At 46.1% G+C, this 23,876-nt stretch overlaps 1 protein-coding gene across 5 annotated transcripts in view; it reads left to right on the plus strand.

Moving 5' to 3' along the window:
- NAXD (NAD(P)HX dehydratase) overlaps nt 1-23,876 on the plus strand; it is a 359,272-nt gene that overhangs the window by 271,781 nt on the left and 63,615 nt on the right. For all 5 annotated transcript variants that reach the window (XM_069205114.1, XM_069205117.1, XM_069205115.1 and 2 more), the window contains one exon: nt 6,052-6,172. In XM_069205114.1, the coding sequence (XP_069061215.1) occupies nt 6,052-6,172 (121 nt within the window). The remainder of the gene's footprint in view (nt 1-6,051; nt 6,173-23,876) is intronic.

The raw sequence follows: 23,876 nt of genomic DNA on the forward strand, positions 1-23,876 counted from the left end.
CATTGGTTGTGGTAGATTGCCAGAAGGTGATGTGAGGGCTGGCACTCTGTGAGCCCTTTTGAATTCAAAGAAGGGGGATAAGCTTTCAGGAGCCACCTTTCGCAACCATGTTTCCAAGAAGTTTATCATGTCCTCACCTTCCATCATCTCTGGCATGCCCACCACCCGTATATTGTTCCTGCGTGAACTGCCCTTGGCATCTTCAGCTTGGGCCTCAAGAATCTGGATTTGCCCCAGGGCGTTGTGCATCTGCGAAGAAAAGGCTTTAGTCACAGGTGTCAGTTCTTGCAGTGTGAGTTCAGTTGCTGTAATATGTTCCCCCAGCCTGCAATGATCTGCCTGGAGCAAGCCAATACCACTGTCAGTCTTTTGTTCAAGGGTTTCTTTGGTATCCTTAATGGCCAGGAGGATAGAGTCTAGTTTGTCTTGTGGGGCCAGCATAGGGTTACCAGTTGCGCAAGCACCATCTGGAGATGCAACATGTGCCTCATGGTTCTGGGTATCCTTCCCCCGGGTAGAGCGAGGTATGATGAGGTAAGTGCGCAAAGTAGTTGGGGGGCCAGGTAGTCTCTGTAGTTTACACGTCATTGTCGCAACTATTGTAGGGTGGGCACACGCCCGGCCTCCAAGGACCCATTGCTGTCACAGCGAGGGTTGCCACAAGAGGTGCAGGTGGTATAAAGCAGAGCGCATGGGAGACTGGTATGTTCCAGCACACGTGGGCGGTCTGGCAATGTATCGCCGATAATACTTCAATGTCCAATGGGGGGACCCCCCTCTCTGGCACTAGGAGTCTGCTTTGCCCCGTGATCACCTTGAGCAGTGTGGAGATAACTGGTCAAAAGTAGTGCAGGCTCAGAGCAGGGTTCCTGTGGGTGATGGTCTATAGTGCCCCCTAGGGTAACTAATGCCAAACGTCTGTGGGAGGGGCCCTATAAACAGTCAAAGGGCAGCCTCCCTTAGCTCCTTCGCAGTCAGGTGTGCCATTGGTGTCTCCCCACTATACCCCCTCTCCCCCACACCCTGCTACTCACTTTTAGGTGTGCCAATCAAAGTCTCAGAGGCCCTAATGCTCTTGTGTCAGGTGCAGGAGTCTGCCATTCATACATTGTGGCCCTAGGATAGCAGCGTCAGGCCTCAGTCATGGGCCATAATGGCAGTTGACGTAGAGTACCACTGCTACCTCTCCAAGTCGAGTGGTTCTTCTGCAATGCGCACAAGCTTGAGGACCGGTCCGGGCAGGGCTGGACATCCTAAAACCCACAGTGGGGACTTTTGGGGTGAGGAATGCAGGGCAGGATTCCAAGGGGACCAGCGAGGCTCAGTCCTTCTCAGGGTCGAACCTCGGTGTAGCGGCTTGCAGTAGGCCTCGCTCTTGTGGTAGTAAGCGGCAAAAGCAAGGCAGGGCCAGATAGATAAGGGCTGCCAATGGCATCTAGGCCATAGCTGCCACTTTCTCTGCTCTGGCAGAGGTACAGGATCTTCACAGCTCTGGTGCACACGTTCAGCACTGCCGCATCAGGGCCCGCCCCGTCCCAGCGCCTAGTATAGTTCAAGGCGCGATCAACATTTCTTCACTGCCGGTAGCCCACCATCTTAGAACTGCCCAGCACGGCCTTTGTCGCTGAGAGATTGCGGCGGCGGTAGGTCATTTTCATCAGAGTGCGGGTCACAGGGAGAGGTCTACAGCTTATATGAGCCAGGATTAGGGGTCAGTGACCCCCAGGAGTGCTGGATGCCGGCAGGATAAGGTCAGGTGCAGGGACCCCACTGGGAGCTCAGAGAACCGTGTCTCATTTCATCAGCTACAGGCCATGCCCCCTACCTCTGCGGGTCTTTTGTAATCTCCTCAGAAATCTGGATGGAATCTGACAGGTTCCCTAGGTGCTCAGTCCACTGAGACTAAAGATCCTACTACAGAGCCCAATTTTGCCTTCTGGCATAGTCAACTAGCAGGATGCAGGAGGCTAAGAGTTCTCAGAGCCACTCTCATTGAGACCTAGGAGGCTGAAACATCTGGATCATAGAGCGAATATACGTGGCTCATTGATCTGTAGGACAGGTTCCAAATTGCACTGTAACCAGAGCGGGTCAGATGAACAGAAGCCTCTGTGAAGGAGTCGAGCATTACTTGGGCACATTGATTGAGAACCCCAAATCTGTTGGGAGGGTTGTCGTCAACTAGAGATGGTTTATGCCAGACTGTGGTAAGCCGCCTGTAATTGAGGAAAGGGAAGACTGGTATGCCTAACTTCCAGAAAAGGGCTACAACAACCACCATCACTTTCATGAACACCCAAGGAGCCACTGGTCAGGCTGAAGGGGAGTGTGGAAAACTGCAAATGCTCCTGGCCCAGCCTGAACCACATGTAATTCCTATGGGACGGTAGCACCACCATTCATTCTTCTGGATGCAGGTTTAGATGGGACTTTGGCCAATGTGAGCATCTTGAATTTGTTGTTGTCTTTTTTTTTTTTTTTTTTTTAAAGAAAAAAATGAGGGTGAAGGTGGAAAACAGGATGGTGGCGCCTGTGTCTTTCTTTTGTACCAGCAAATAATGGAACAGGCAAACAGTCCCTATCTCTGATGCTGTGATCCTTTTGGTGTCTTCTTTGTTCAAGCGAGCCTTCCTTCCTGCTGCAAAACAGACCAATGGTCATTTCAAAGCCATGCTGATGAAGGTAGAATATACCTCAGATCTGAAAGAAATGGTAGGGCATCACCTTGCTGGACTATTTGAAGCATCCACCTGTCGGATGTGATGCTCTGCCACCCTTGGAAGTAATAACTTATCCTGCTTTCCAACACGATGGACATGTGCCACAGAGGACAAATTCAAGTGGTTTGTTGGGGAATTAAAAAGTGTGTTGTCTGTAAGAGCCTGGAATTTGTTGGCCAGAGCCCTGCCCCCGTCCTCAAAAGCACTGGGGGTGGTCTTTTTCAATGGAGATGGACCTTGGCATTGTCTTTACACCAAGCCCCTTCCAGGGCCTTGAAAGAGGCTAAACTGATAGTGATACTGGTGCACAAGCGCAATAGGGCCGAGGGAGTGGGCTATGGCCCTGTTTTCCTTGAAGTGCTCCAGGGCTGAGTCTGCTTTATATCCAAAGAGGCTGTTACCTTCAAACGGAATGTCCATTAGTGACACCTGAACATGACTCGAGAAGCCCATGGATCTCATCTATGTGTGGCATCGAAGCACCACAGTGGTGTCAACTGACCTTCCCAAGCAGTCAGTGATGTCTTTGACTGTCTTGGGTAATCAGCGCAAGGTTGATGTGAAATTCTGTGGGCACTTTTGTCAAGACCTTGCTTAGCATGTCACACAACACATGCCAGTGTTGTCCCAGAGGGCATCTGGCATTTACTGAACAGAGGGGGAAGCTAGCTGAGGTGAGAAAACACAAATGCACTTTGATTCCCTATCGGGAGGCGTAGAAAGGAATTAGTTAGGGTTTTATCTCCCTGTTGATACCGGATCACAAAGCTTTCAGGTGTAGAGTGTTGCATCAGGAAGGGAAGATAACCAGGGACATGCCTGTGTCTTCTGACAACCTGTCTCTTGGCTGGTGGGCAGTAGCCAGGTTTGGCCTAAATACCCATCAGTGTCCGTGGGGGGCTTCATTAAAAGGGAGAAGTGGTTCTATGGAAATCTGCCCAGGTTGTAGGACTTGCATCAGGAAATTAGGCCCAAATGTATGAACATTTGGCACAGTGCAGTGTAGCAAGTCACCTGCACTGCCTTGCGTCAAAGGGAAAGGAAAGCGCGGGCCCTGGTTTGGCTGCCTAGCACCTATGCAGGCACCATTGCTCCATCCCGCAAGGGTGTCTGCGTTGCATGCACACATAGAATGAGGAACAAATGAGGGCACCTCCCTTGGGGAGGCATAGGATTTGGTGCATCCTGAGGTTTACCAGGGTTAGTATATCCAGGGTTACGTCCGAATCTATGGGTGTTATGTGGGAACACCCACAGCAACTCCGATGTAATGCCTCCTTTGCGCAGACTAAGGCAGTGCAGCGATGTGAGCCATTCAAAGGATCGCAAAGTGGCTTTGCGTGACCTCATTGATATGGTTGCAAGGCTTGCGCTGCCATTGCGTCACAAACAGTGACATAACTGCAGCGTGAGAAGGACTCATAACTATGCCCCTAAGGCTTTACTTAGAGATGGGAGTTGTACGTCTAAAACTTCAGTAACCCATCTTGATCACCACAGCAAAAAAAGATGATTCTTCTGCTGAGGTGCATGGGGTGGAACCTGATGGCCCTTGAAATAATAATGGAACGCAGCATTCCCTTTATATCCTTCAACTTGTTGACTGTGTTCCGAATCTGAAGCAAAAGGAATGTAGAGCATTCTAGCTTAAGGCAGAGTTCGAGTCAAGCTCTGGCTTTGCCACAGATTGTGGCTGGTGCAACTGCGGTCAAGGTCAAGGTCGTGTTGGGTTTGCTTCAGAGTCCAATAAGACACTGTGTACTTCCTCTGGCGTTTGTCCGCAAGGGACTGGCAAAGATTGCGGCACCAGATTTGCAGTTGGTTAGGCATCAGGGCATACCCAACAGTGGTGTCAGAAGAGGCACAGAGTGCATTAGGGATTGATCTGCTGATGATTGTCCGAGTGGAGGCCTCCTCAGGTTCTTAGGCCCAAAGGCTCGCCATGGGGAGCCAGAAGTCTGCCAAAGAAGCACATCATGACTTCCATGAAGGCTTCTACTTGTTGCATTTTGCCGCTGTACCCCTAAATCCGGGTTGCTTTAGGATAAGCTGTGGAATCTGTTTCTTGGGTAGGGGACTGGGACCGAGATCAGGAGGCACCTTGACGTCCTTGCTTCTTCTCCTGACTAGAGTAGTGGGAAGAAGGGGAGTAACACTTTGACTTCTTATATTTCTTTTTAGATGTAGATTTATCTGACAACTTGGAGGGTGAAGAGGAACGTTTGCTGGAACGGCCTCGAGTATAAGAACGGGTCCACATCTTCTACATCAATCAGGACTGGCATTTATGCACCTTCCGATAGTGTTCAGTGACAGAGCTAGATTTCATGGGCCGAATCGCCTTGAGATTCATCTGGGCACAGTCCTCGCAAGACTTGGATTTGTGCGAAGACCAATGCACAAGAGACATGCCTTGTGGAGATCTCTCAGAGAGATTTTTTTTTTGCCAGTCCCTACAAGGTTTGAACCCTGTAGTATTCAAAGGGGACGTATTTCCTTGCATACTGAGAGACACTTTTGACAAAACCTAATCAACAAGATGAGAAAACATTGACGGAGCGAGCTCTGGATGTGCATCTGACAGTGTTGAAAGAAAGGAACTGACATCAGCACCCAGGATTGGTGCATATATGTGGCTCCTGTGTCACTTCCTGGACTGGGCAAAGCCAATGCAGAGCCGTACGACACCATCTACAAGCACGCTGGACCAATGCTGAGAGAAATCTGTGGCTCCAGTCCGGTGTCTAGGGTATTCATAAGGTGAGGAATCTGATTAGAAGTGCACATTTATGTGTATATAAGTTCAGTGAGAAAATTGTGGATTCTTGCAAGAGTTGTTATGTTCTTCTAACAGACTACTCCAGTAAAAAGCAACTGTTAAATACGCAATATTACTGTAGAGTGAAAAGGTTAAAGTGGAATATTTGTGTAAACCCACATTGAATTTGGAAACTGATCACTTCAACTGGTTCCCATGGTAACTGCATGTAGTGGTTTCATTTTTTAATATTCTGAAATACTTATAAGCCCTGGATTGACACTTGAAGATCTCTTCAAGCTAAGTAAAATTAATACAAATCTAAAACATTTCTTTTTGAAAAAGGTTGTGGTAGAATAGGCTGAACAGTCAACTTGATGTTTTTCAATCTGGGGTTTTCCTTTATCTATTCATTGTTCTCATGCATATTGGCTCTGTTGACCCTATAATAGGACAATGCCTTCTAATTTTGTTAGCAATGTGTATGATATAAATATAATATATATTAATTATATTATTGTATTTTATTCATTGTGACGATGTGTATTTCTTTATTGAATTCTTGTATTGTAGATTAGAGACCCTGTTGATACTAATGATCATGACGGATGTGTTTTAAGACTCAGCCAATCCATGGGAAATCTGACAATTGTTCAGAAAGGAGAACGAGACCTTATTTCTGATGGAGAAAAGGGTAAGTGTCTCCATTGTTAATACAAATGTGAATGTTTGGCTTTGAACATGGGTATCAGCTCAGGTTTGTTGCATCCAACTGGAAATCTATCTGTGTGCGACCTGTGCATTTTCTTACCCAGGTCCATTGAAATCAATTTTTTAACCCTATTTTCTTTTTAAAGCATGTGACCTTTTAAGCATTAAATGCTCACTAAACATAACGGTTGGCAACACAATCAATAATTTGCGCACCAGCTATGCAGACTTGGGCAGTCAACCACAGGCCAACCTGCAGAAGAGACACAAATGCAGGTATTTTACAAGTAGGCATTACTGTAGGTAACAGGTCTGCACCAAATGCAATGCTTATGACCTCACAATATTTATACCAGTAACTAACACTTAAGAGTGAAATATAATTAAACAACAGCACATATTCAAACCAATAATGATACTACATTCACAGTCATCCCTGCCAAATTGGTAGAGGTGATGTGATATGTAACTTCACCTGTAGGATGATTTGCAACATAAGCAATTGCATCTGTTTCGTTAAGGGTGGGGTCAGATTCATTCCATATGGTGTGGGAGTTATGATTTGCATGGCTAGTTTTAGATTGGGCTCATAACAGTAACTTACATAATAGTGTTTTTTAATAACCATAACTGCATTTTAAACTTTGTATATGTTAGCCCTGGCATCATTGGTGTGGTCTTTACCCAAACGCTTTGCCTTCACCCCTCCTGTATTCTTAATTTGTTTTCGTTAGCATAAGAACACTACACACTTCTAAAACGCTTGTGCTCACTCTCTTAAACATGGTAAAATTGGCCTACACTTGATTGGCACATTTATTTTACTTGTAAGTCAAAAGTAAAGTGGTAATGGATATACCCAGGGCCTGTAAATTAAATGCTATTAGTGGACGTGCAACACTTAATGGGCCATCCTCTTAAGTAGCAGTTTAAAACAGGTCTCAGGCCTGCTATTGCAGCCTTTAATGCAGTTTTAAACTGCCAATTCGACCTAGCAAAATAAACCTTTTGCCAGGCTTAAAACCTTTTTAGGGTCGAGCGCACAAGCGCTCCTTCACTGTTGTAATCTCTTGTTGGGCTTTTCACCACGCCCATGTCATGTCTGTCACTTTCATTGGTTCGTGATCTTGCCTTTTAAAATCCGCTTGATTTCATTAGTGAAAGGCATGCATACGTCATGCCTTTTCCGGTGTTTAGCCCTCTTCGAGCGCACCAGCCAACTATTGAAAATATACAAGGGTTCATGTTTTCAGCATGGTTTCCGGCCTACTTTATCTTTTTATTTTCAAGCAGCGCAATCTTGCTGGGTTTTACATAGCGATCACACTTGTTTTTTTCTTTCAATTTGTGTGGCAAGAAAAGTCCGGTTAGGAGTTTACAACGCTAATAGCTCTAACTCTAGCAAATGCGAGACCCGTTGCATTGCAAATGCTTGTAATATATATGTCACCTCTAAGGTAGGCCCTAACTGCCCATAGGGGAGGATGCATTGAATTTAAAAATTAGGACATGTGGGTTTAGATTTTACATGATATTACATATTACACACGTTATAGCTAGGCTGCCATTTCGAACGTACAAAACCATAGAAACAGAGCACACCATAAACATGGGAAAAAGCAAGGGGAAACCTGTGAGAAAGGAAAAAACAAGGAGAGGGTAGTCAGAAAAAAACAGTGGTGGGGGGAGGGAATGAGAAAGCAGTTAAAATGAGAAAAAAGCAATAAGGCACTGAAAATCATGAGGAAAAGCTAGGGGAAAGCAGTGAAAACGAGGGAAAAGTAATCTGATGGTTCACCAAAAAAGGAAGAAAAAGAAGGAAAAACCCATCTCAGCGTAGAGAAAGGAAGGAGTAGTCTCACAAAAAAATGGGGGAAAAGCAAATAAAAACAAGTGAGGAGGATGGAAAAGTAAGGCAAAATCACACAAAAAATGGAGGGAAAACCCAGGAGAAAGCAGTTAAAATGTGGACAAAGAAAGTAGAGAGTACTCAAAAAATGGGGGGCCGCAAACAGAAAGTAGTGAAAATTAGTGAAAAAGGAAGCAGAAAGCAATGAAAACAAGGATAAAACACTGAGAAACAAGGGAAGGAATAAGGATTGAAAACAATTGGAAAGCAAGGAGAGAACACACAACATACAGGGCAGAAAGCAATGAGAAAACAAAGACGAGGGAAAAACATGGAAAGGGTACTCAAGAAATGGACGAAAAAAACATTAAAGCAATGAGTATGAGGGAAAAGGAAGGAAAAAACTGAGGACAAAGGGGAAAGAGCAAGGAGAAAGCATGATAACATAAAATGTAACTATATTAATTTTATTCCTTTAAAAAAAAAAAGCAGATTTACGGTTCAACAGGTCTCTATTGTTTTTGATCTGATCATATGATCTGAATGTATCCACAATTCCGGCTCCGACAACATAAAAAAAAAAAAAAAAAATACATATATATTAGCTACATTATGTTTATTACCACCAATGTATAAATATTGGTACTTATTGGATTTGATTTTACATTACCTGGTAATGTACTGTATGATGTACCCTATATTTGTTTTTCTACATATTTGTGTATTTTACATGTTTCACGAATTCACAAATTTACAGACGGGACCCACGGATCCACCTGATGTCACAGCCAAACATTCTCATTTCATTGGCTGCATTAGGACCCCACCCTACTATAGTTGCAGCCAGACCCTATAGTAGTTTTGTCTGGTTTGACCTGTTTGGAGACAGAAGGCAGATCCACTTCTCTTGTTGTTTTTGCTATTTATTGGCTGCTGTTTGTGCAGAAATAGCATCTGCTTCATCTGCGGAGAAACCTTTTCAAGTTAGCAGCATGAAAGAAGAACAAAAGACATCCCTTCCGAAAAAGGAGAGTGAGATGTGTAAACATTTCAGTATACCATCAGGGGAGAGGAAGGTCACCACCAAATTTGTCCAGTGAAGCATCTGTGGGAAACAGCTCTTTCGTGATACCTCCAAAAATTACTTGCATGGAACGAGCTCCATGTGGAAACACCTGAAAACAATGCACGAGAGAGTATATAACCAAATGATGCGGGACAAGGCAGCTGGAGAAGATCCTTCAACATCTACTGGATCTCATGGACAACCATCATGCTCCTCCATGATTACCATGCCCAGCTGTTTGTCTGGAATTGGCAAGAATGGTAATACACTGTAGCAAATGTCGAATGCCAATTGCCCTAAATGTGTTCTCTGTAACTCTGTATTTTTCTGCAGCTGTGCGAAACCACAAATGCTAGTTTTTTGTTTTTTTTTACTTTTGCAAAATGTTTTTTATCATTGAAGGTAGTCGCTTTTTGTTCTTGTTATGCTCAACTGTTTCAGAGCCCGTTTATTTTTATTTTTTAATAAAAAAAAAAAAAGTTTCAAAAATCCTTCTAGAAAAAAAAATGGTTTACTACTGTTCCATTAACTTAAACAAGAACTGTGTCTGTGTTTTTATTATTAGCATATGTGTGAGGGTGTTTGAGTATATGCATGCATGTGTGCCTGGGTATGTCGGCGTATCCATTAGTGTGTGCCTAGGTGTATTAGTATATGTTAGAAATGGGGTCTTTGGTTGGCAGTCAGGTTACCCCCTGCCCAAGCAATGACCCTCACTCTAGTCAGGGTAAAGGAGAATCATCCTCAGTTAACCCTGGCTCACCCCCTTGGTAGCTTGGCACAAGCAGGCAGGCTTAACTTCAGAGTCTAGGTGTAAAGTATTTGTAACAACACAAACAGTAACTCATTGAAAACACTACAAAAAGACACGGAACAGGTTTAGAAAAATACAACATACACAAGTCAAGTTAGGAATTAAAGAGCAAAAAGAGTGTTAAATCCTTTAGAAAACAGTGCTAATGCTGTTAGTGTGAAAAAGTACCTGGGTTGCGTCAAAATAACACCACATGGGCGAGTGTGCGTCAGAAAAGGCCAGCGATGCGTCGATTTCTAACTTGCAAGTGTCGGGTCGGTGTGTGTTGTTTTTCTTCTCAGGTTCACGCAGGCTTTGCATAATTTTTCCGCGCCCAGTTATGTTTGCGTCAAAAATCCTGCTGCACGGTATCAGCAAAACAACGCTATGTGGGTTGTGACGTTACCAGCTTCCGTCAGTGGGTGTTGTGCGTCGTTTCTCCAGCCGCGTCCGTCGATCTTCCAGCCACGATGCAGGTGGAGCATAGATTTCAGCAGCTAAGCTGACAGTACATCGTTTCTCAGCTGTGTCTCGAAAGGTGCGTCAACATTTTCCCCGCACTGCGGTCTGTGTGTGAATTCTCAGTCTTGGTCCGCCAACTTCACCTTCCAAGGCCCCAAGAACTGGATAGGTCACCACTTTGCAGGGCAGGAGTCTCAGCAGAGAGTCCAAGTGCTGGCAGGGGAAGTCTTTGATGGCCCTGAGACTTCAACAACAGAAGGCAAGCTCAGGACAAGCCCTTGGAGATTTCTTCACAATCAGGAATGCACAACAAAGTCCAGTCTTTGTCCCCTTGCACAAGCAGAAGCAGCAACTGCAGGATAGCTCCACAAAGCACAGTCACAGGCAGGGCAGCACTTCTCCTCAGCTCTTCTCCAGGCAGAGGTTCCTCTTGATTTCCAGAAGTGATCTAATTTTCAGGGGGTTGGGTGCCCTTCTTATACCCATTTTGGCCTTTGAAGTAGGCCTACTTCAAAGGAAAGTCTCTCTTGTTTGTGAGATCCTGCCTTGCCCAGGCCAGGCCTCAGACAAACACCAGGGGGTTGGAGACTGCATTGTGTGAGGGCAGGCACAGCCCTTTCAGGTGTAAATGACCACTCCTGCCCTCCCTCCTAGCACAGATGGCTCATTGGGATATGCAGGCTACACCCCAGCTCCCTTTGTGTCAATGTCTAGAGAGAGGTGCAAACAGCCCAACTGCCAAACTAACCCAGACAGGGAATCCACAAACAGGCAGAGTCACAGAATAGTTTAACCAAGAAAATGCCCACTTTCTAAAAGTGGCATTTTCAAACACACAGTCTCAAAACCAACGTTACTAAAAGATGTATGTTTAAATTGTAAGTTCAGAGACCACTCCACATGTCTACCTGCTCCCAAAGGGAATATACGCTTTAATCATATTTAAAGGCAGCCCCCATGTTAACCTATGAGAGAAATAGGCCTTGCAAGAGTGAAAAACGAATTTGGCAGTATTTCACTGTCAGGACATATAAAACACATTAGTATATGTCCTACCTTAAACATACACTGCACCCTGCCCAGGGGGCTACCTAGGGCCTACCTTAGGGGTTTAGGGAAGGTTTAGGCGTGGCAAGTGGATACACTTGCCAAGTCGAATTGGCAGTTTAAAACTGCACACACAGACACTGCAGTGACAGGTCTGAGACATGTTTGCTGGGCTACTCATGTGGGTGACACAACCAGTGCTGCAGGCCCACTAGTAGCATTTGATTTACCGACACTGGGCACATCTAGTGCACTGTACTAGGGACTTATCAGTAAATCAAATATGCCAATCATGGAAAGCCAATTAAAAACACATTTTATACTGGATAGCAGTGGTAAAGTGCCCAGAGTAACAAAAACAGCAAAAACAGAGTCCAGCACACGTCAACAACCTGGGAAACAAAGGCACAAAGTTAGGGGAGACCACGCCAAGGATGCCAAGTCAAACTGTATATGTATGAGTGTCTGCCTGGGTGTGTCAATGTATGCATCAGTGAGTGTTTCAGCATGTCAGTGTATACATTGCTGTGTGCCAGGGTATGTAAGTGTTGGCATCAGTTTGTGCCTGGATGTGTCACAATATGTGTCACTGTGTACCCGTGTGTGTTAGAGTATAAATGAGTCCATGCCTGGGTGTGCCAGTATGTGCATAAGGATATGTCTGGGTGTGTCACTGTATGTGTGAATGTGTGCCTGAGTTTGTCAGCACATGCATGAGTGTGTGTTTGGGTGTGTCAGTGTATGCATGAGTGCCTGCCTGGGTGTGTTAGTGTACGTGTCAGTTAGTGCCTGGGTGTATCACTGTATGCATCACTGTGTGCCTGGGTCTGTCAGTGTATGCATCACTGTGTGCCTGGTTGTGTCAGCATATGCATCACTGTGTGCCTGGATGTGTCAGTGTATGAACTAGGGTGTGCTTGGGTGTGTCAGTGTATGCATGAGTGCGTGGCTGGGTGTCTTAGTCTATGTGTGAGTCTCTTCCTGGGTGTTTCACTGTAGTATCAATGTGTCTGGGTGTGTCAGTGTATGCATCGGTGTGTGCCTGGGTGTGTCACCATATGCATCAGAGTCTGTTTGAATGTGTAATGTTTAAAATCATTGTGTGTCTGGGTGTGTCCGTGTATTTATCAGTGTGTGGCTGGGTGTCTCAGTGTATGCATCAGTATGTACCCGGGTAAGTTAGAGTATGCATTAGTGTGTGACTGGGTGTGTCAATGTGTGCCTAGCTGTGTCAGTGTATGCATGAGTGCGTACCTAGGTGTGTGACTGTATGCATTTGAGTTTTAGTGTATACATTAGTATGTGCCTGGTTGTGTCTGTGTATGCCTGGCTATGTTCCTGTATGTCTTGGTGTAAGTATCAGTGTGTCCTTGGGGAGTCAGTATATGGATCCGTTTGTAACTGGGTGAGTGACTGTATGCAAGAGTGTGTGGCTAGTTGTGTCAGTGTATGCATGAGTGTCTGTTTGGCTGTTTAGTGCATGTATAAGTGCCCTTGTGCATATATTACTATGTTCATTAGTCTATACTGCTGTGATACTATAAGCACCAATGTCTGCTTTGCTCTGTTTACATATTTATTATGAATGCAGAAAGACATAATTACCTAGAATACTGCAAAAAATGGGTCCTTTATTCTGTGTAAGAGGAAAAAACATAAATAGAAGTTATACTTTCTAATTATAAATTTGCTCAGTAAAGTTTTAGAATCTGCAATGAAAAAAGTCATGGCAATAAAGCATGACAGATTTGTACCATTGTAAAGGAATAGTACATATAATTTAAGCATTTTATTTTCGTTTTTTTTTTTTTTTTTACTGTTCTCAGCTTCCGTACTTTTACACCATAAACAATGTGTTGTATAGAGATAGAGGCTCATCATTGAACAGTGGGGAAAACAATCCTATAGATTGTACAGAAAAACCCATAACTGCATAGTATGTCACTATAAATTATCAACACTATGCATCACAGTCACTACAATTGATTTACCAATTGTATAAGCCATATTTATCCAGTATTGGTATCTTTCATAGATTCACATGCTTGAATCATTCCCCATAGTTGAAGTGTGAGTCCCATGGAGCCATAATAAAGCAGTATGCAAGAGTTATAATAGGCTATAAAGGCAGTAGGTCATCAGTTTAATAGCCAATCTATGTCCTTTTTGGAAAAGGACCAAACTTGAACTATGACCAATCTGGTGCTAGCACTCTCTAAAACAGCCCTAAGAGAGGCTAATTCCCACAGATTTTCGTCCACACGTGTGAAGGGTCTTGCTGAGCTCTGCTCAGCTTTTGCAGATGAGAATCAACTTAACTACATCTACAATGTCTGATTCATCCAAAAAAGGTCTTTTTCGTCCCTAGAAGTCCTGTGGGAAAAAAAGGCTGCATGTGGATGACCCACATAGAGACCGTCTATATTGCCTTTACCCACAACATCAGGTGAAGGAGTGTAAGATCTGTCAAACCTTCACCTCAAAAAGACAAAGAAGACAGAGAAGGAAGACTGCTTCTGTAGCTACAGTAGCCCAGGTCCCAAAGATCCAGCTCTTCAAGTGAGGACAGTGACACCACTGCAAAGCCCCATAAATGGTCAAGATCCTCTGATCAAGGGGTTTTTGAGGAAATCAGAAAGGCTTTAAAAACTGACTACACGGACCATCGCAAAATAGGAGAAAATTCCTCTTGCCTTCGCAAGGTCAGCCTTCTCACAACCATCCACTCCATCCTTGAAGAAAAAGGAGATTCATCACCGCTTTCCATCTTCTGAACCGTCAACATCAAAAAGTTCACTTAGAACTCTGTCGTCGACGACACCGCCTACCATGGCTACCGTCATTATTCTCTCATCGACAAGGCTATCGTAGTCGGCAACATCATCTAACTACAGCCTTTAACCCCTTCGCTGCCAGGCCTTTTCCCCCTCCTGTGCCAGGCCTTTTTTTGCCTATTTGGGGCAGTTCGCGCTTAGGCCCTCATAACTTTTTGTCCACATAAGCTAACCAAGCCAAATTTGCGTCCTTTTTTTCCAACATCCTAGGGATTCTAGAGGTACCCAGACTTTGTGGGTTCCCTTGAAGGAGGCCAAGAAATTGGCCAAAATATAGTGAAAATTTCGTTTTTTTCAAAAAAATTGGAAAAAGTGGCTGCAGAAGAAGGCTTGTGGATTTCTCCCTGAAAATGGCATCAACAAAGGGTTTGCAGTGCTAAACTCAGCAGCTTCCTAGCTTTCAGGAACAGGCAGACTTGAATCAGAAAACCCAATTTTTCAACACAATTTTGGCATTTTACTGGGCCATACCCCATTTTTGCATTTGTTTGTGCTTTCAGCCTCCTTCCAGTCAGTGACAGGAATGGGCATGAAACCAATGCTGGATCCCAGAAACCTAACCATTTCTGAAAAGTAGACAAAATTCTGAATTCAGCAAGGGGTAATTTGTGTAGATCCTACAAGGGTTTCCTACAGAAAATAACAGCTGAAAAAGAAAAATATTGAAATTTAGGTGAAAAAACCATCAATTTTTCTCTACGTTTTACTCTGTAATTTTTCCCTGCAAAGTCAGATTATGGAAAGCAATATACCGTTACGTCTGCTGGACTCCTCTGGTTGCGGGGATATATAGGGCTTGTAGGTTCATCAAGAACCCGAGGAACCCAGAGCCAATAAATGAGCTGCACCCTGCAGTTCGTTTTCATTCTATACCGGGTATACAGCAATTCATTTGCTGAAATATAAAGAGTAAAAAATTGCTATCAAGAAAACCTTTGCATTTCCAAAAAGGGCACAAGATAAGGTGCTGAGGAGCAGTGGTTATTTGCACATCTCTGAATTCCTTGGTGACCATACTAGCATGTGAATTATAGGGAATTTCTCAAATAGATGTCTTTTTTACACACTCTCCTATATTTGGAAGGAAAAAATGTAGAGAAAGACAAGGGGCAATAGCACTTGTTTTGCTAATCTATGTTCCCCCAAGTCCCCCGATAAAAATGATACCTCACTTGTGTGGGTAGGCCTAGCGCCCGCGACAGGAAACGCCCCAAAACACAACGTGGACACATCACATTTTTTTTAAAGAAAACAGAGGTGTTTTTTGCGAAGTGCCTACCTGTAGATTTTGGCCTCTAGCTCAGCCGGCACCCAGGGAAACCTACCAAACCTGTGCATTTCTGAAAACTAGAGACCTAGGGGAATCCAAGGAGGGGTGACTTGTGGGGCTCGGACCAGGTTCTGTTACCCAGAATCCTTTGCAAACCTCAAAATTTGGCTAAAAAAACACATGTTCCTCACATTTCTGTGGCAGAAAGTTCTGGAATCTGAGAGGAGCCACAAATTTCCTTCCACCCAGCGTGCCCCCAAGTCTCCCGATAAAAATTATACCTCACTTGCGTGGATAGGCCTAGCGCCCGCGACAGGAAACACCCCAAAGCGCAACGTGGACACATCCAACATTTTGGAAGAAAACAGAGGTGTTTTTTGCGAAGTGCCTACCTGTAGATTTTGGCCTCTAGCTCAGCCGGCACCTAGGGAAACCTACCAAACCTGTGCATTTCTGAAAACTAGAGACCTAGGGGAATCCAAGATGGGGTGACTTGCGGGGCTCGGACCAGGTTCTGTTACCCAGAATCCTTTGCAAACCTCAAAATTTGGCTAAAAAAACACATGTTCCTCACATTTCTGTGGCAGAAAGTTCTGGAATCTGAGAGGAGCCACAAATTTCCTTCCACCCAGCGTTCCCCCAACTCTCCCGATAAAAATGATACCTCACTTGCGTGGGTAGGCCTAGCGCCCGCGACAGGAAACACCCCAAAGTGCAACGTGGACACATCCAAAATTTTGGAAGAAAACAGAGGTGATTTTTGCGAAGTGCCTACCTGTAGATTTTGGCCTCTAGCTCAGCCGGCACCCAGGGAAACCTACCAAACCTGTGCATTTCTGAAAACTAGAGACCTAGGGGAATCCAAGATGGGGTGACTTGCGGGGCTCGGACCAGGTTCTGTTACCCAGAATCCTTTGCAAACCTCAAAATTTGGCTAAAAAAACACATGTTCCTCACATTTGTGTGGCAGAAAGTTCTGGAATCTGAGAGGAGCCACAAATTTCCTTCCACCCAGCGTTCCCCCAACTCTCCCGATAAAAATGATACCTCACTTGCGTGGGTAGGCCTAGCGCCTGCGACAGGAAACACCCCAAAGCGCAACGTGGACACATCCAAAATTTTGGAAGAAAACAGAGGTGTTTTTTGCGAAGTGCCTACCTGTAGATTTTGGCCTCTAGCTCAGCCGGCACCCAGGGAAAACCTACCAAACCTGTGCATTTCTGAAAACTAGAGACCTAGGGGAATCCAAGGAGGGGTGACTTGCGGGGCTCGGACCAGGTTCTGTTACCCAGAATCCTTTGCAAACCTCAAAATTTGGCTAAAAAAACACATGTTCCTCACATTTCTGTGGCAGAAAGTTCTGGAATCTGAGAGGAGCCACAAATTTCCTTCCACCCAGCGTTCCCCCAAGTCTCCCGATAAAAATGATACCTCACTTGTGTGGGTGGGCCAGGTGCCTGCAACAGAATAAGGCCCAAAACCTGAAGGGATAGAAGGGATAGCACAGCAAGTTTATAAGGGCATATTCCTTTATACATCTTTAGACGGACTCTGCTTTGGGGACCCACATAAGTGAGGTGTCATTTTACTTGGGAGACTGAGGGGAAAACTGGGGAGTAGGAATTTTGTGCTGGAGCGGTGATCCTACTAAGAAAAATCAGGAAAATATGCTTTTTTATGCAAATTTTGAGGTTTACAGAGGAGTCTGGGTAAGAAAATGTTGGGGGAGCCACGCAAGCCACACCTCCCTAGACTCCTTGGGGTGCCTAGTTTTAAAAAGTTTCTGGGTTTTATAGGTTTCCCTACATGACGGCCGCACCCAGGACCAAAAACATAGGTGGGCCCTCCCCCCCAAACACAGGTATTTTTGGAATATATCACTTTGATGTGTGCTCATACGTCCGTGATGTGCCAAACACTAAAATTGTGAAAAGAAACACACTTAGGTTATGTGAAGAAGACCCCTCACCCACCAACCAAGTTGGTGGCATGCTTCATCATCGGGGTCCCACCCGAGGCACCTAGCGTGTCTCAAGTGTGCTGCGACGCCTGATTACAGCGGAGCAGGTTTTGTCATTTGTACTACACATACTGGTTGGATTTGGCACGAGGGTGAGTGATGGTTCAGTAGATCAAATTTTATTAACGAGAGATTTCACAAAAGTGAAATGCACTGGTAATAACTGAAAGGCCAAAAAACTGAACCAATGACTCACAGCTTGTGAGCTGTAAAGCCACGACAAGGCACCAACCGCTTTACAGTCCATTCACACACCTTTCATACATGACATGCACTAGACCATTCACGCCGCCAGCCACGGGCCCAGCACATTACAAGACTCGCATCCACAGACAGCGCAGTCAAGGGCCCATCACTTTCATACGCCCACATGCCTGATACAGCAATCACACCAGCTGATGAGTGTGTGGACTGGCGTTTGGCCGGCACTGCCAGCCAAGCGCCACCCCAAACACACCACCAGCCAAGCGCCACCCCACACACACCGCCAGCCAAGCGCCACCCCACACACACCGCCAGCCAAGCGCCACCCCACACACACCGCCAGCCAAGCGCCACCCCACCCACGCCGCCAGCCAAGCGCCACTCTACACATGCCATCCCCTTTTTTTTGTTTTTAAACAACAAAGAAACCACTAATCATAAATTAGTACAAAACTACAAACACAAAAGCTCTAACTGAATACATGACTAATGCCAACCGTGAAACCGAACATATAAAAATATAAAACACCAGTTTACGCTCACGGAATTTCCCAATAATTCTTCTGTGTGTGGTAGCTCCTGAAACAGCCACCCACACACAGCCCAGGCTTTGAAGGACAATCAGGGCAGTACATCCTAGTCTCCTTCCTGATACCTCTTCGAGCACAGACTACATCTCTTAGCAGGAAAGTTTTTTTGGGCCGTGGGAGGAATGTGCTCAGCAAAGTGACGATCTTTCAATCTAGCCACATCCTCCACCACTGCTTCTCTAGGAACTCTTGCCTGTTCCAGCACAACAAGGCTAGCTATGATAGACTCCTGAAATTTCACAAATGTCATCCTTGACTCTGGAGAACTATCCTTAAACACAACAAAAGCATTAAAAGTTGCCAAGTGGAACAAGTGAAGCGCTAATTTCTTATACCACACATAAGACTTACGAGCAGCAGTGTAAGGTTCTAACCTCTGATCTACTCTATCAACACCACCCATGTGCTTATTATAGTCTAAGATGCACACAGGTTTGCGCACTTCGGCAACCTGACCCCAAACAGCCACAGGTGAAGTACTCTCATCATGGATGGTGCTTAGCATGTATACATCCCTCTTGTCTACAAATTTCAGAGCTAGCAGCTCATCATTCCGCAAGGCACTGCACTGTCCCTTCTCAAGTTTTTTACAGACAAGCTCTTTTGGATAGCCTTTCCGATTAGAGCGGATTGTGCCACAAGCAACAGTGTCCACTCTGAACAACTCCTTGAACAACCGAACTCCAGTGTAGAAGTTATCTACATATAAATGGTGACCTTTGTTAAACAGTCGTCTACCAAGTTCCCACACAATTTTCTCACTAACTCCAAAAGTGGGAGGACAACCAGGGGGGTCAATATTGGAATCCCTACCAGTGTAGACCCGGAAATTATAAACATATCCTGTACTACTTTCTGACAGCATATACAATTTAATTCCATACCGTGCCCTCTTGCTAGGAATGTACTGCCTAAAAACCAAACGACCCTTGAACAGGACCAAAGACTCATCTACAGATATTTCTTTCCCTGGAACATAGATCTCTGAAAACCAATCTACCAAATGATCAAGGACAGGTCTAATCTTAAAAAGACGGTCAGAATCAGGATGATCTCGTGGCAAGGCTAAAGCATTATCTACAAAATGCAACATCCGAAGAAGAAGCTCATACCGGTTACGACTCATGATGGCAGGAAATATAGCAGTTGCCATCAAGGGACTAGTAGACCAATATGAAGACAGCGACAGCTTCCTTATCAGCCCCATCAAAAAAGTTAAACCCAAGAACTTTTTCAACTCTTCCAGATTTGTGGGAATCCACCGGCTAGCTCTAGAGTGTGGCCTAAGTCTGGCAGCGTTGTCCCTCAAATACTGCTCTGCATACAAATTAGTCTGCTCAACAATCTCTTCCAAAAATATATCGTCCATAAACAACTCAAAAAAGTTGATGGGCAAAAAGTTTTCCGTATTTACTCGACACCCTGGAAAACCAGTAAACGCAGGCAACTGTGGCTGCTCCATGTTTGGTGCAACCCATGCGTCAGGTCTTCCAATGGGAAGCCTTTCAGCCGCTGGCTCCTGCACCATTGGCACATCACTGTCCTCCTCTAAAACAGGCCCTTCATCAGCACTGAGAGTGGCTTCATCATCAGATGATTCATCTCTGACAGAAAATTCACTTCCAGAATCCTGCACTTCCTCCTCTGCCTCAGATGCAGAGTCAGTCTCATATTCATGGTCAGAAGATGACTCAAAAAGCACACTAACAACCTGCTGAGCAGTCATCCTACGGCTGGCCATGATCCTTCCTACAAAAATTAACTGGACAAATACACCACCAACAACCAGCACTGTGTAAGATAAGTAACAAAGTATAGGTTTATCACTAAGAATTATAAACTCAAAAACTATACTGCTCACTTGCCTGAAAAAGCTTGACTCACCAGCAACTACTCTGCACAGCCACAGCAATCACCAACGATATCCCACTAAAAAGAGAAAAAAAAAAGTAAATTAGACATAAGACAACACAATAATCATTGTGCATAACTCTAAGGACAATTTCACACACAATCCTGCATTCAGTACACCACCTACAAACGTGTCATTCATGCATTGCAACAATACTCACTTGGAGTAAATTTATTTACTTACCTAAAACATGCAACTACGCAAACCGCAGGACAACTACTGCCAAAACTGCAACAAGCCACAGCAAAGTCAGCAAAAGCTTTGAACTAGAACAAAAAGGAGAAAAACTGTTATTATCATAAAAGCAAATACTTCGCCAGTTGACAAACACTCCGCCACTAACCATTTTTTCATTTTCCCTTGTGTCTAGTCTTCTCTGCTTGGGGGAAGATGGGCCTAAAAAAAAATAGGCCTATCTACCCCCAAGGGGAGGGGGCAGAAATCGCCCAGATTGCATTGCACCCTTTGGGGGGGGCGACCCTTGCCCAAGGGGCCACACCCCCACACAAAGCACACACACACACACATATAGTATCCCTGGCGCTATGGGGATTCTGCCCCCCTTGGGGACAGAAAGGCCTAAAAAATAGGCATATCTGCCCCCAAGGGGGGCAGAACTGCCCAAAAATACATGTGAGCCCCTGGGGGCGACCCTTGCCCAAGGGGCCGCCCCCCAACACAAAAAATAAAAACCAACAATAAAATCCCTGGTGTCTAGTGGCTTTCTGCCCGGCGTAAAAATAGGGCCAATCTGCCCCCAAGGGGGGCAGAAACGACGATAAATACATTGCGCCCCCGGGGGGAGCGACCCTTGCCCAAGGGGCCACCCCCCAACACAAAGCACACATACAAACATATCTTTCTGGCGCTATTGGGATTCTGCCCCCCTTGGGGGCAGAAAGGCCTAAAAAAAATAGGCCTCTCTGCCCCCAAGGGGGGCAGAACTGCCCAAAAATACATGTGGGCCCCTGGGGGCGACCCTTGCCCAAGGGGCCGCCCCCCAACACAAAAAATTAAAACCAACAATAAAATCCGTGGTGTCTAGTGGCTTTCTGCCCCCCTTGGGGGCAGATCGGCCTAAAAATAGGGCCAATCTGCCCCCAAGGGGGGCAGAAACGACAATAAATACATTGCGCCCCTGGGGGGAGCGACCCTTGCCCAAGGGGCCACCCCCCAACACAAAGCACACATACATACATACTATTTCTGGCGCTATTGGGATTCTGCCCCCCTTGGGGGCAGAAAGGCCTAAAAGAAATAGGCCTCTGCCCCCAAGGGGGGCAGAACTGCCCAAAAATACATGTGGGCCCCTGGGGGCGACCCTTGCCCAAGGGGCCGTCCCCCAACACAAAAAATAAAAACCAACAATAAAATCCCTGGTGTCTAGTGGCTTTCTGCCCCCCTTGGGGGCAGATCGGCCTAAAAATAGGGCCAATCTGCCCCCAAGGGGGGCAGAAACGACAATAAATACATTGCGCCCCTGGGGGGAGCGACCCTTGCCCAAGGGGCCACCCCCCAACACAAAGCACACATACATACATACTATTTCTGGCGCTATTGGGATTCTGCCCCCCTTGGGGGCAGAAAGGCCTAAAAAAAATAGGCCTCTCTGCCCCCAAGGGGGGCAGAACTGCCCAAAAATACATGAGGGCCCCTGGGGGCGACCCTTGCCCAAGGGGCCGCCCCCCAACACAAAAAATAAAAATCAACAATAAAATCCCTGGTGTCTAGTGGCTTTCTGCCCCCCTTGGGGGCAGATCGGCCTAAAAATAGGGCCAATCTGCCCCCAGGGGGGGCAGAAACGACGTAAAATACATTTGCCCCCAAAGGGGAGCGACCCTTGCCCAAGGGGTCGCTCCCCCACACCAATAAACACACACACACATAACGAAATCCCTGGTGTCTAGTGGCTTTCTGGCCTAAAAATAGGGCCAATCTGCCCCCAGGGGGGGCAGAAACGACGTAAAATACATTTGCCCCCAAAGGGGAGCGACCCTTGCCCAAGGGGTCGCTCCCCCACACCAATAAACACACACACATAACGAAATCCCTGGTGTCTAGTGGCTTTCTGCCCCCCTTGGGGGCAGATCGGCCTAAAAATAGGGCCAATCTGCCCCCAGGGGGGGCAGAAACGACGTAAAATACATTTGCCCCCAAAGGGGAGCGACCCTTGCCCAAGGGGTCGCTCCCCCACACCAATAAACACACACACACATAACGAAATCCCTGGTGTCTAGTGGCTTTCTGCCCCCCTTGGGGGCAGATCGGCCTAAAAATAGGGCCAATCTGCCCCCAGGGGGGGCAGAAACGACGTAAAAAACATTTGCCCCCAAAGGGGAGCGACCCTTGCCCAAGGGGTCGCTCCCCCACACCAATAAACACACACACACACATAACGAGATCCCTGGTGTCTAGTGGGCATTCCTGCTGCCCGATCGCATCGCGATCGGGCAGCAGGAATGCTCAGAGACATCGAGGGAAAGGAAAACCCTTTCCTTTCCCTCGATGCCTCTCTCAGAGCACCCCAACCCGCAGGAAGGTGAAATACTCACCTTCTCCCTTGACGCGCTGGAAGCAAATGGCTTCCAGCGGGTCATTCCCCCTTTCCATGAAATCAGCGCGCGATCGCGCGCTGACGTCATGCGGGGGTGGTCGTGAAAGGGGAAGGGATTCCCCTTTCAGCCCTGGCCTGGGGGTGTTGGGGGGCGGCCCTCGGGGGAAGCGCTAGCGCTTCCCCCGACTGCCAGTCCCAGGACGTAATGGTTACGTCCATGGCGCCACACGGGCGCTGCCATGGACGTAACCATTACGTCCCTGACGGGGAAGGGGTTAAAACGCCCATCTCATCTGCTAAGGTACACACCTCGAAGGTGGCGTCGACGAAACAACCTTCAACTAAAGAACAATCACTGAGGTCTACATCATCATCTACAGGTCTGCCATTGACAGTCCCACCATCTACATTGCTGTCGCCGACATCACCATCAACAACACTATCGTCGACGGCACCACTGTTGAGGAGACAAATGTTACCTGCAGCTCCACAGTTTAATATTGCCTCCTCTACCTTGTCATCCTCAGATGCTACAACTACTATTATGATTACCAAGGTCACAAAAACTCTTTGCATCCTGAAGAAACTTCCCTAAGTAAAGTGTCATCCTTGCTCCCAAGCCACCTATTGGATTGGGAATATTCTGAGGATGAGGGACCTTTTGGAGACAAACACAGTCCCTCACAACTTCTTGTTAAATATCAGGATGATGACGAATACGATGACCAGTACTATGAGTCCTACTACACTCTGCATAGCAAAATTATGAACATTATAATTATTCTCGGCGCAGACATGATGTTGTAGAGATGCCTACCACCCTAGTTGCAGGCCGTGCTGCCAGACTACAGAAAGAGGTTCCAGATTCTAACCAGGATCAGCAGCAACCGCTGCAACCTCAGCCTGTCGCTCCGATCATGCCACAGAACATTTATCCTCCACCAACACCTAGGCTTACACCAGCCTCAACCATTGCCACACCTCCTAAGGAGAATAATACCTCCTCAGAAGAAGAGAGAGAAGAGGGAGAGATCATTGCGCCACAACACCCTCATGACGAGTGGGACGACTACTTAGTCCCTACTC

The sequence above is a fragment of the Pleurodeles waltl genome, chromosome 8 (genome assembly GCF_031143425.1).
Source record: "Pleurodeles waltl isolate 20211129_DDA chromosome 8, aPleWal1.hap1.20221129, whole genome shotgun sequence".
In the NCBI taxonomy this organism is placed as follows: domain Eukaryota; kingdom Metazoa; phylum Chordata; class Amphibia; order Caudata; family Salamandridae; genus Pleurodeles; species Pleurodeles waltl.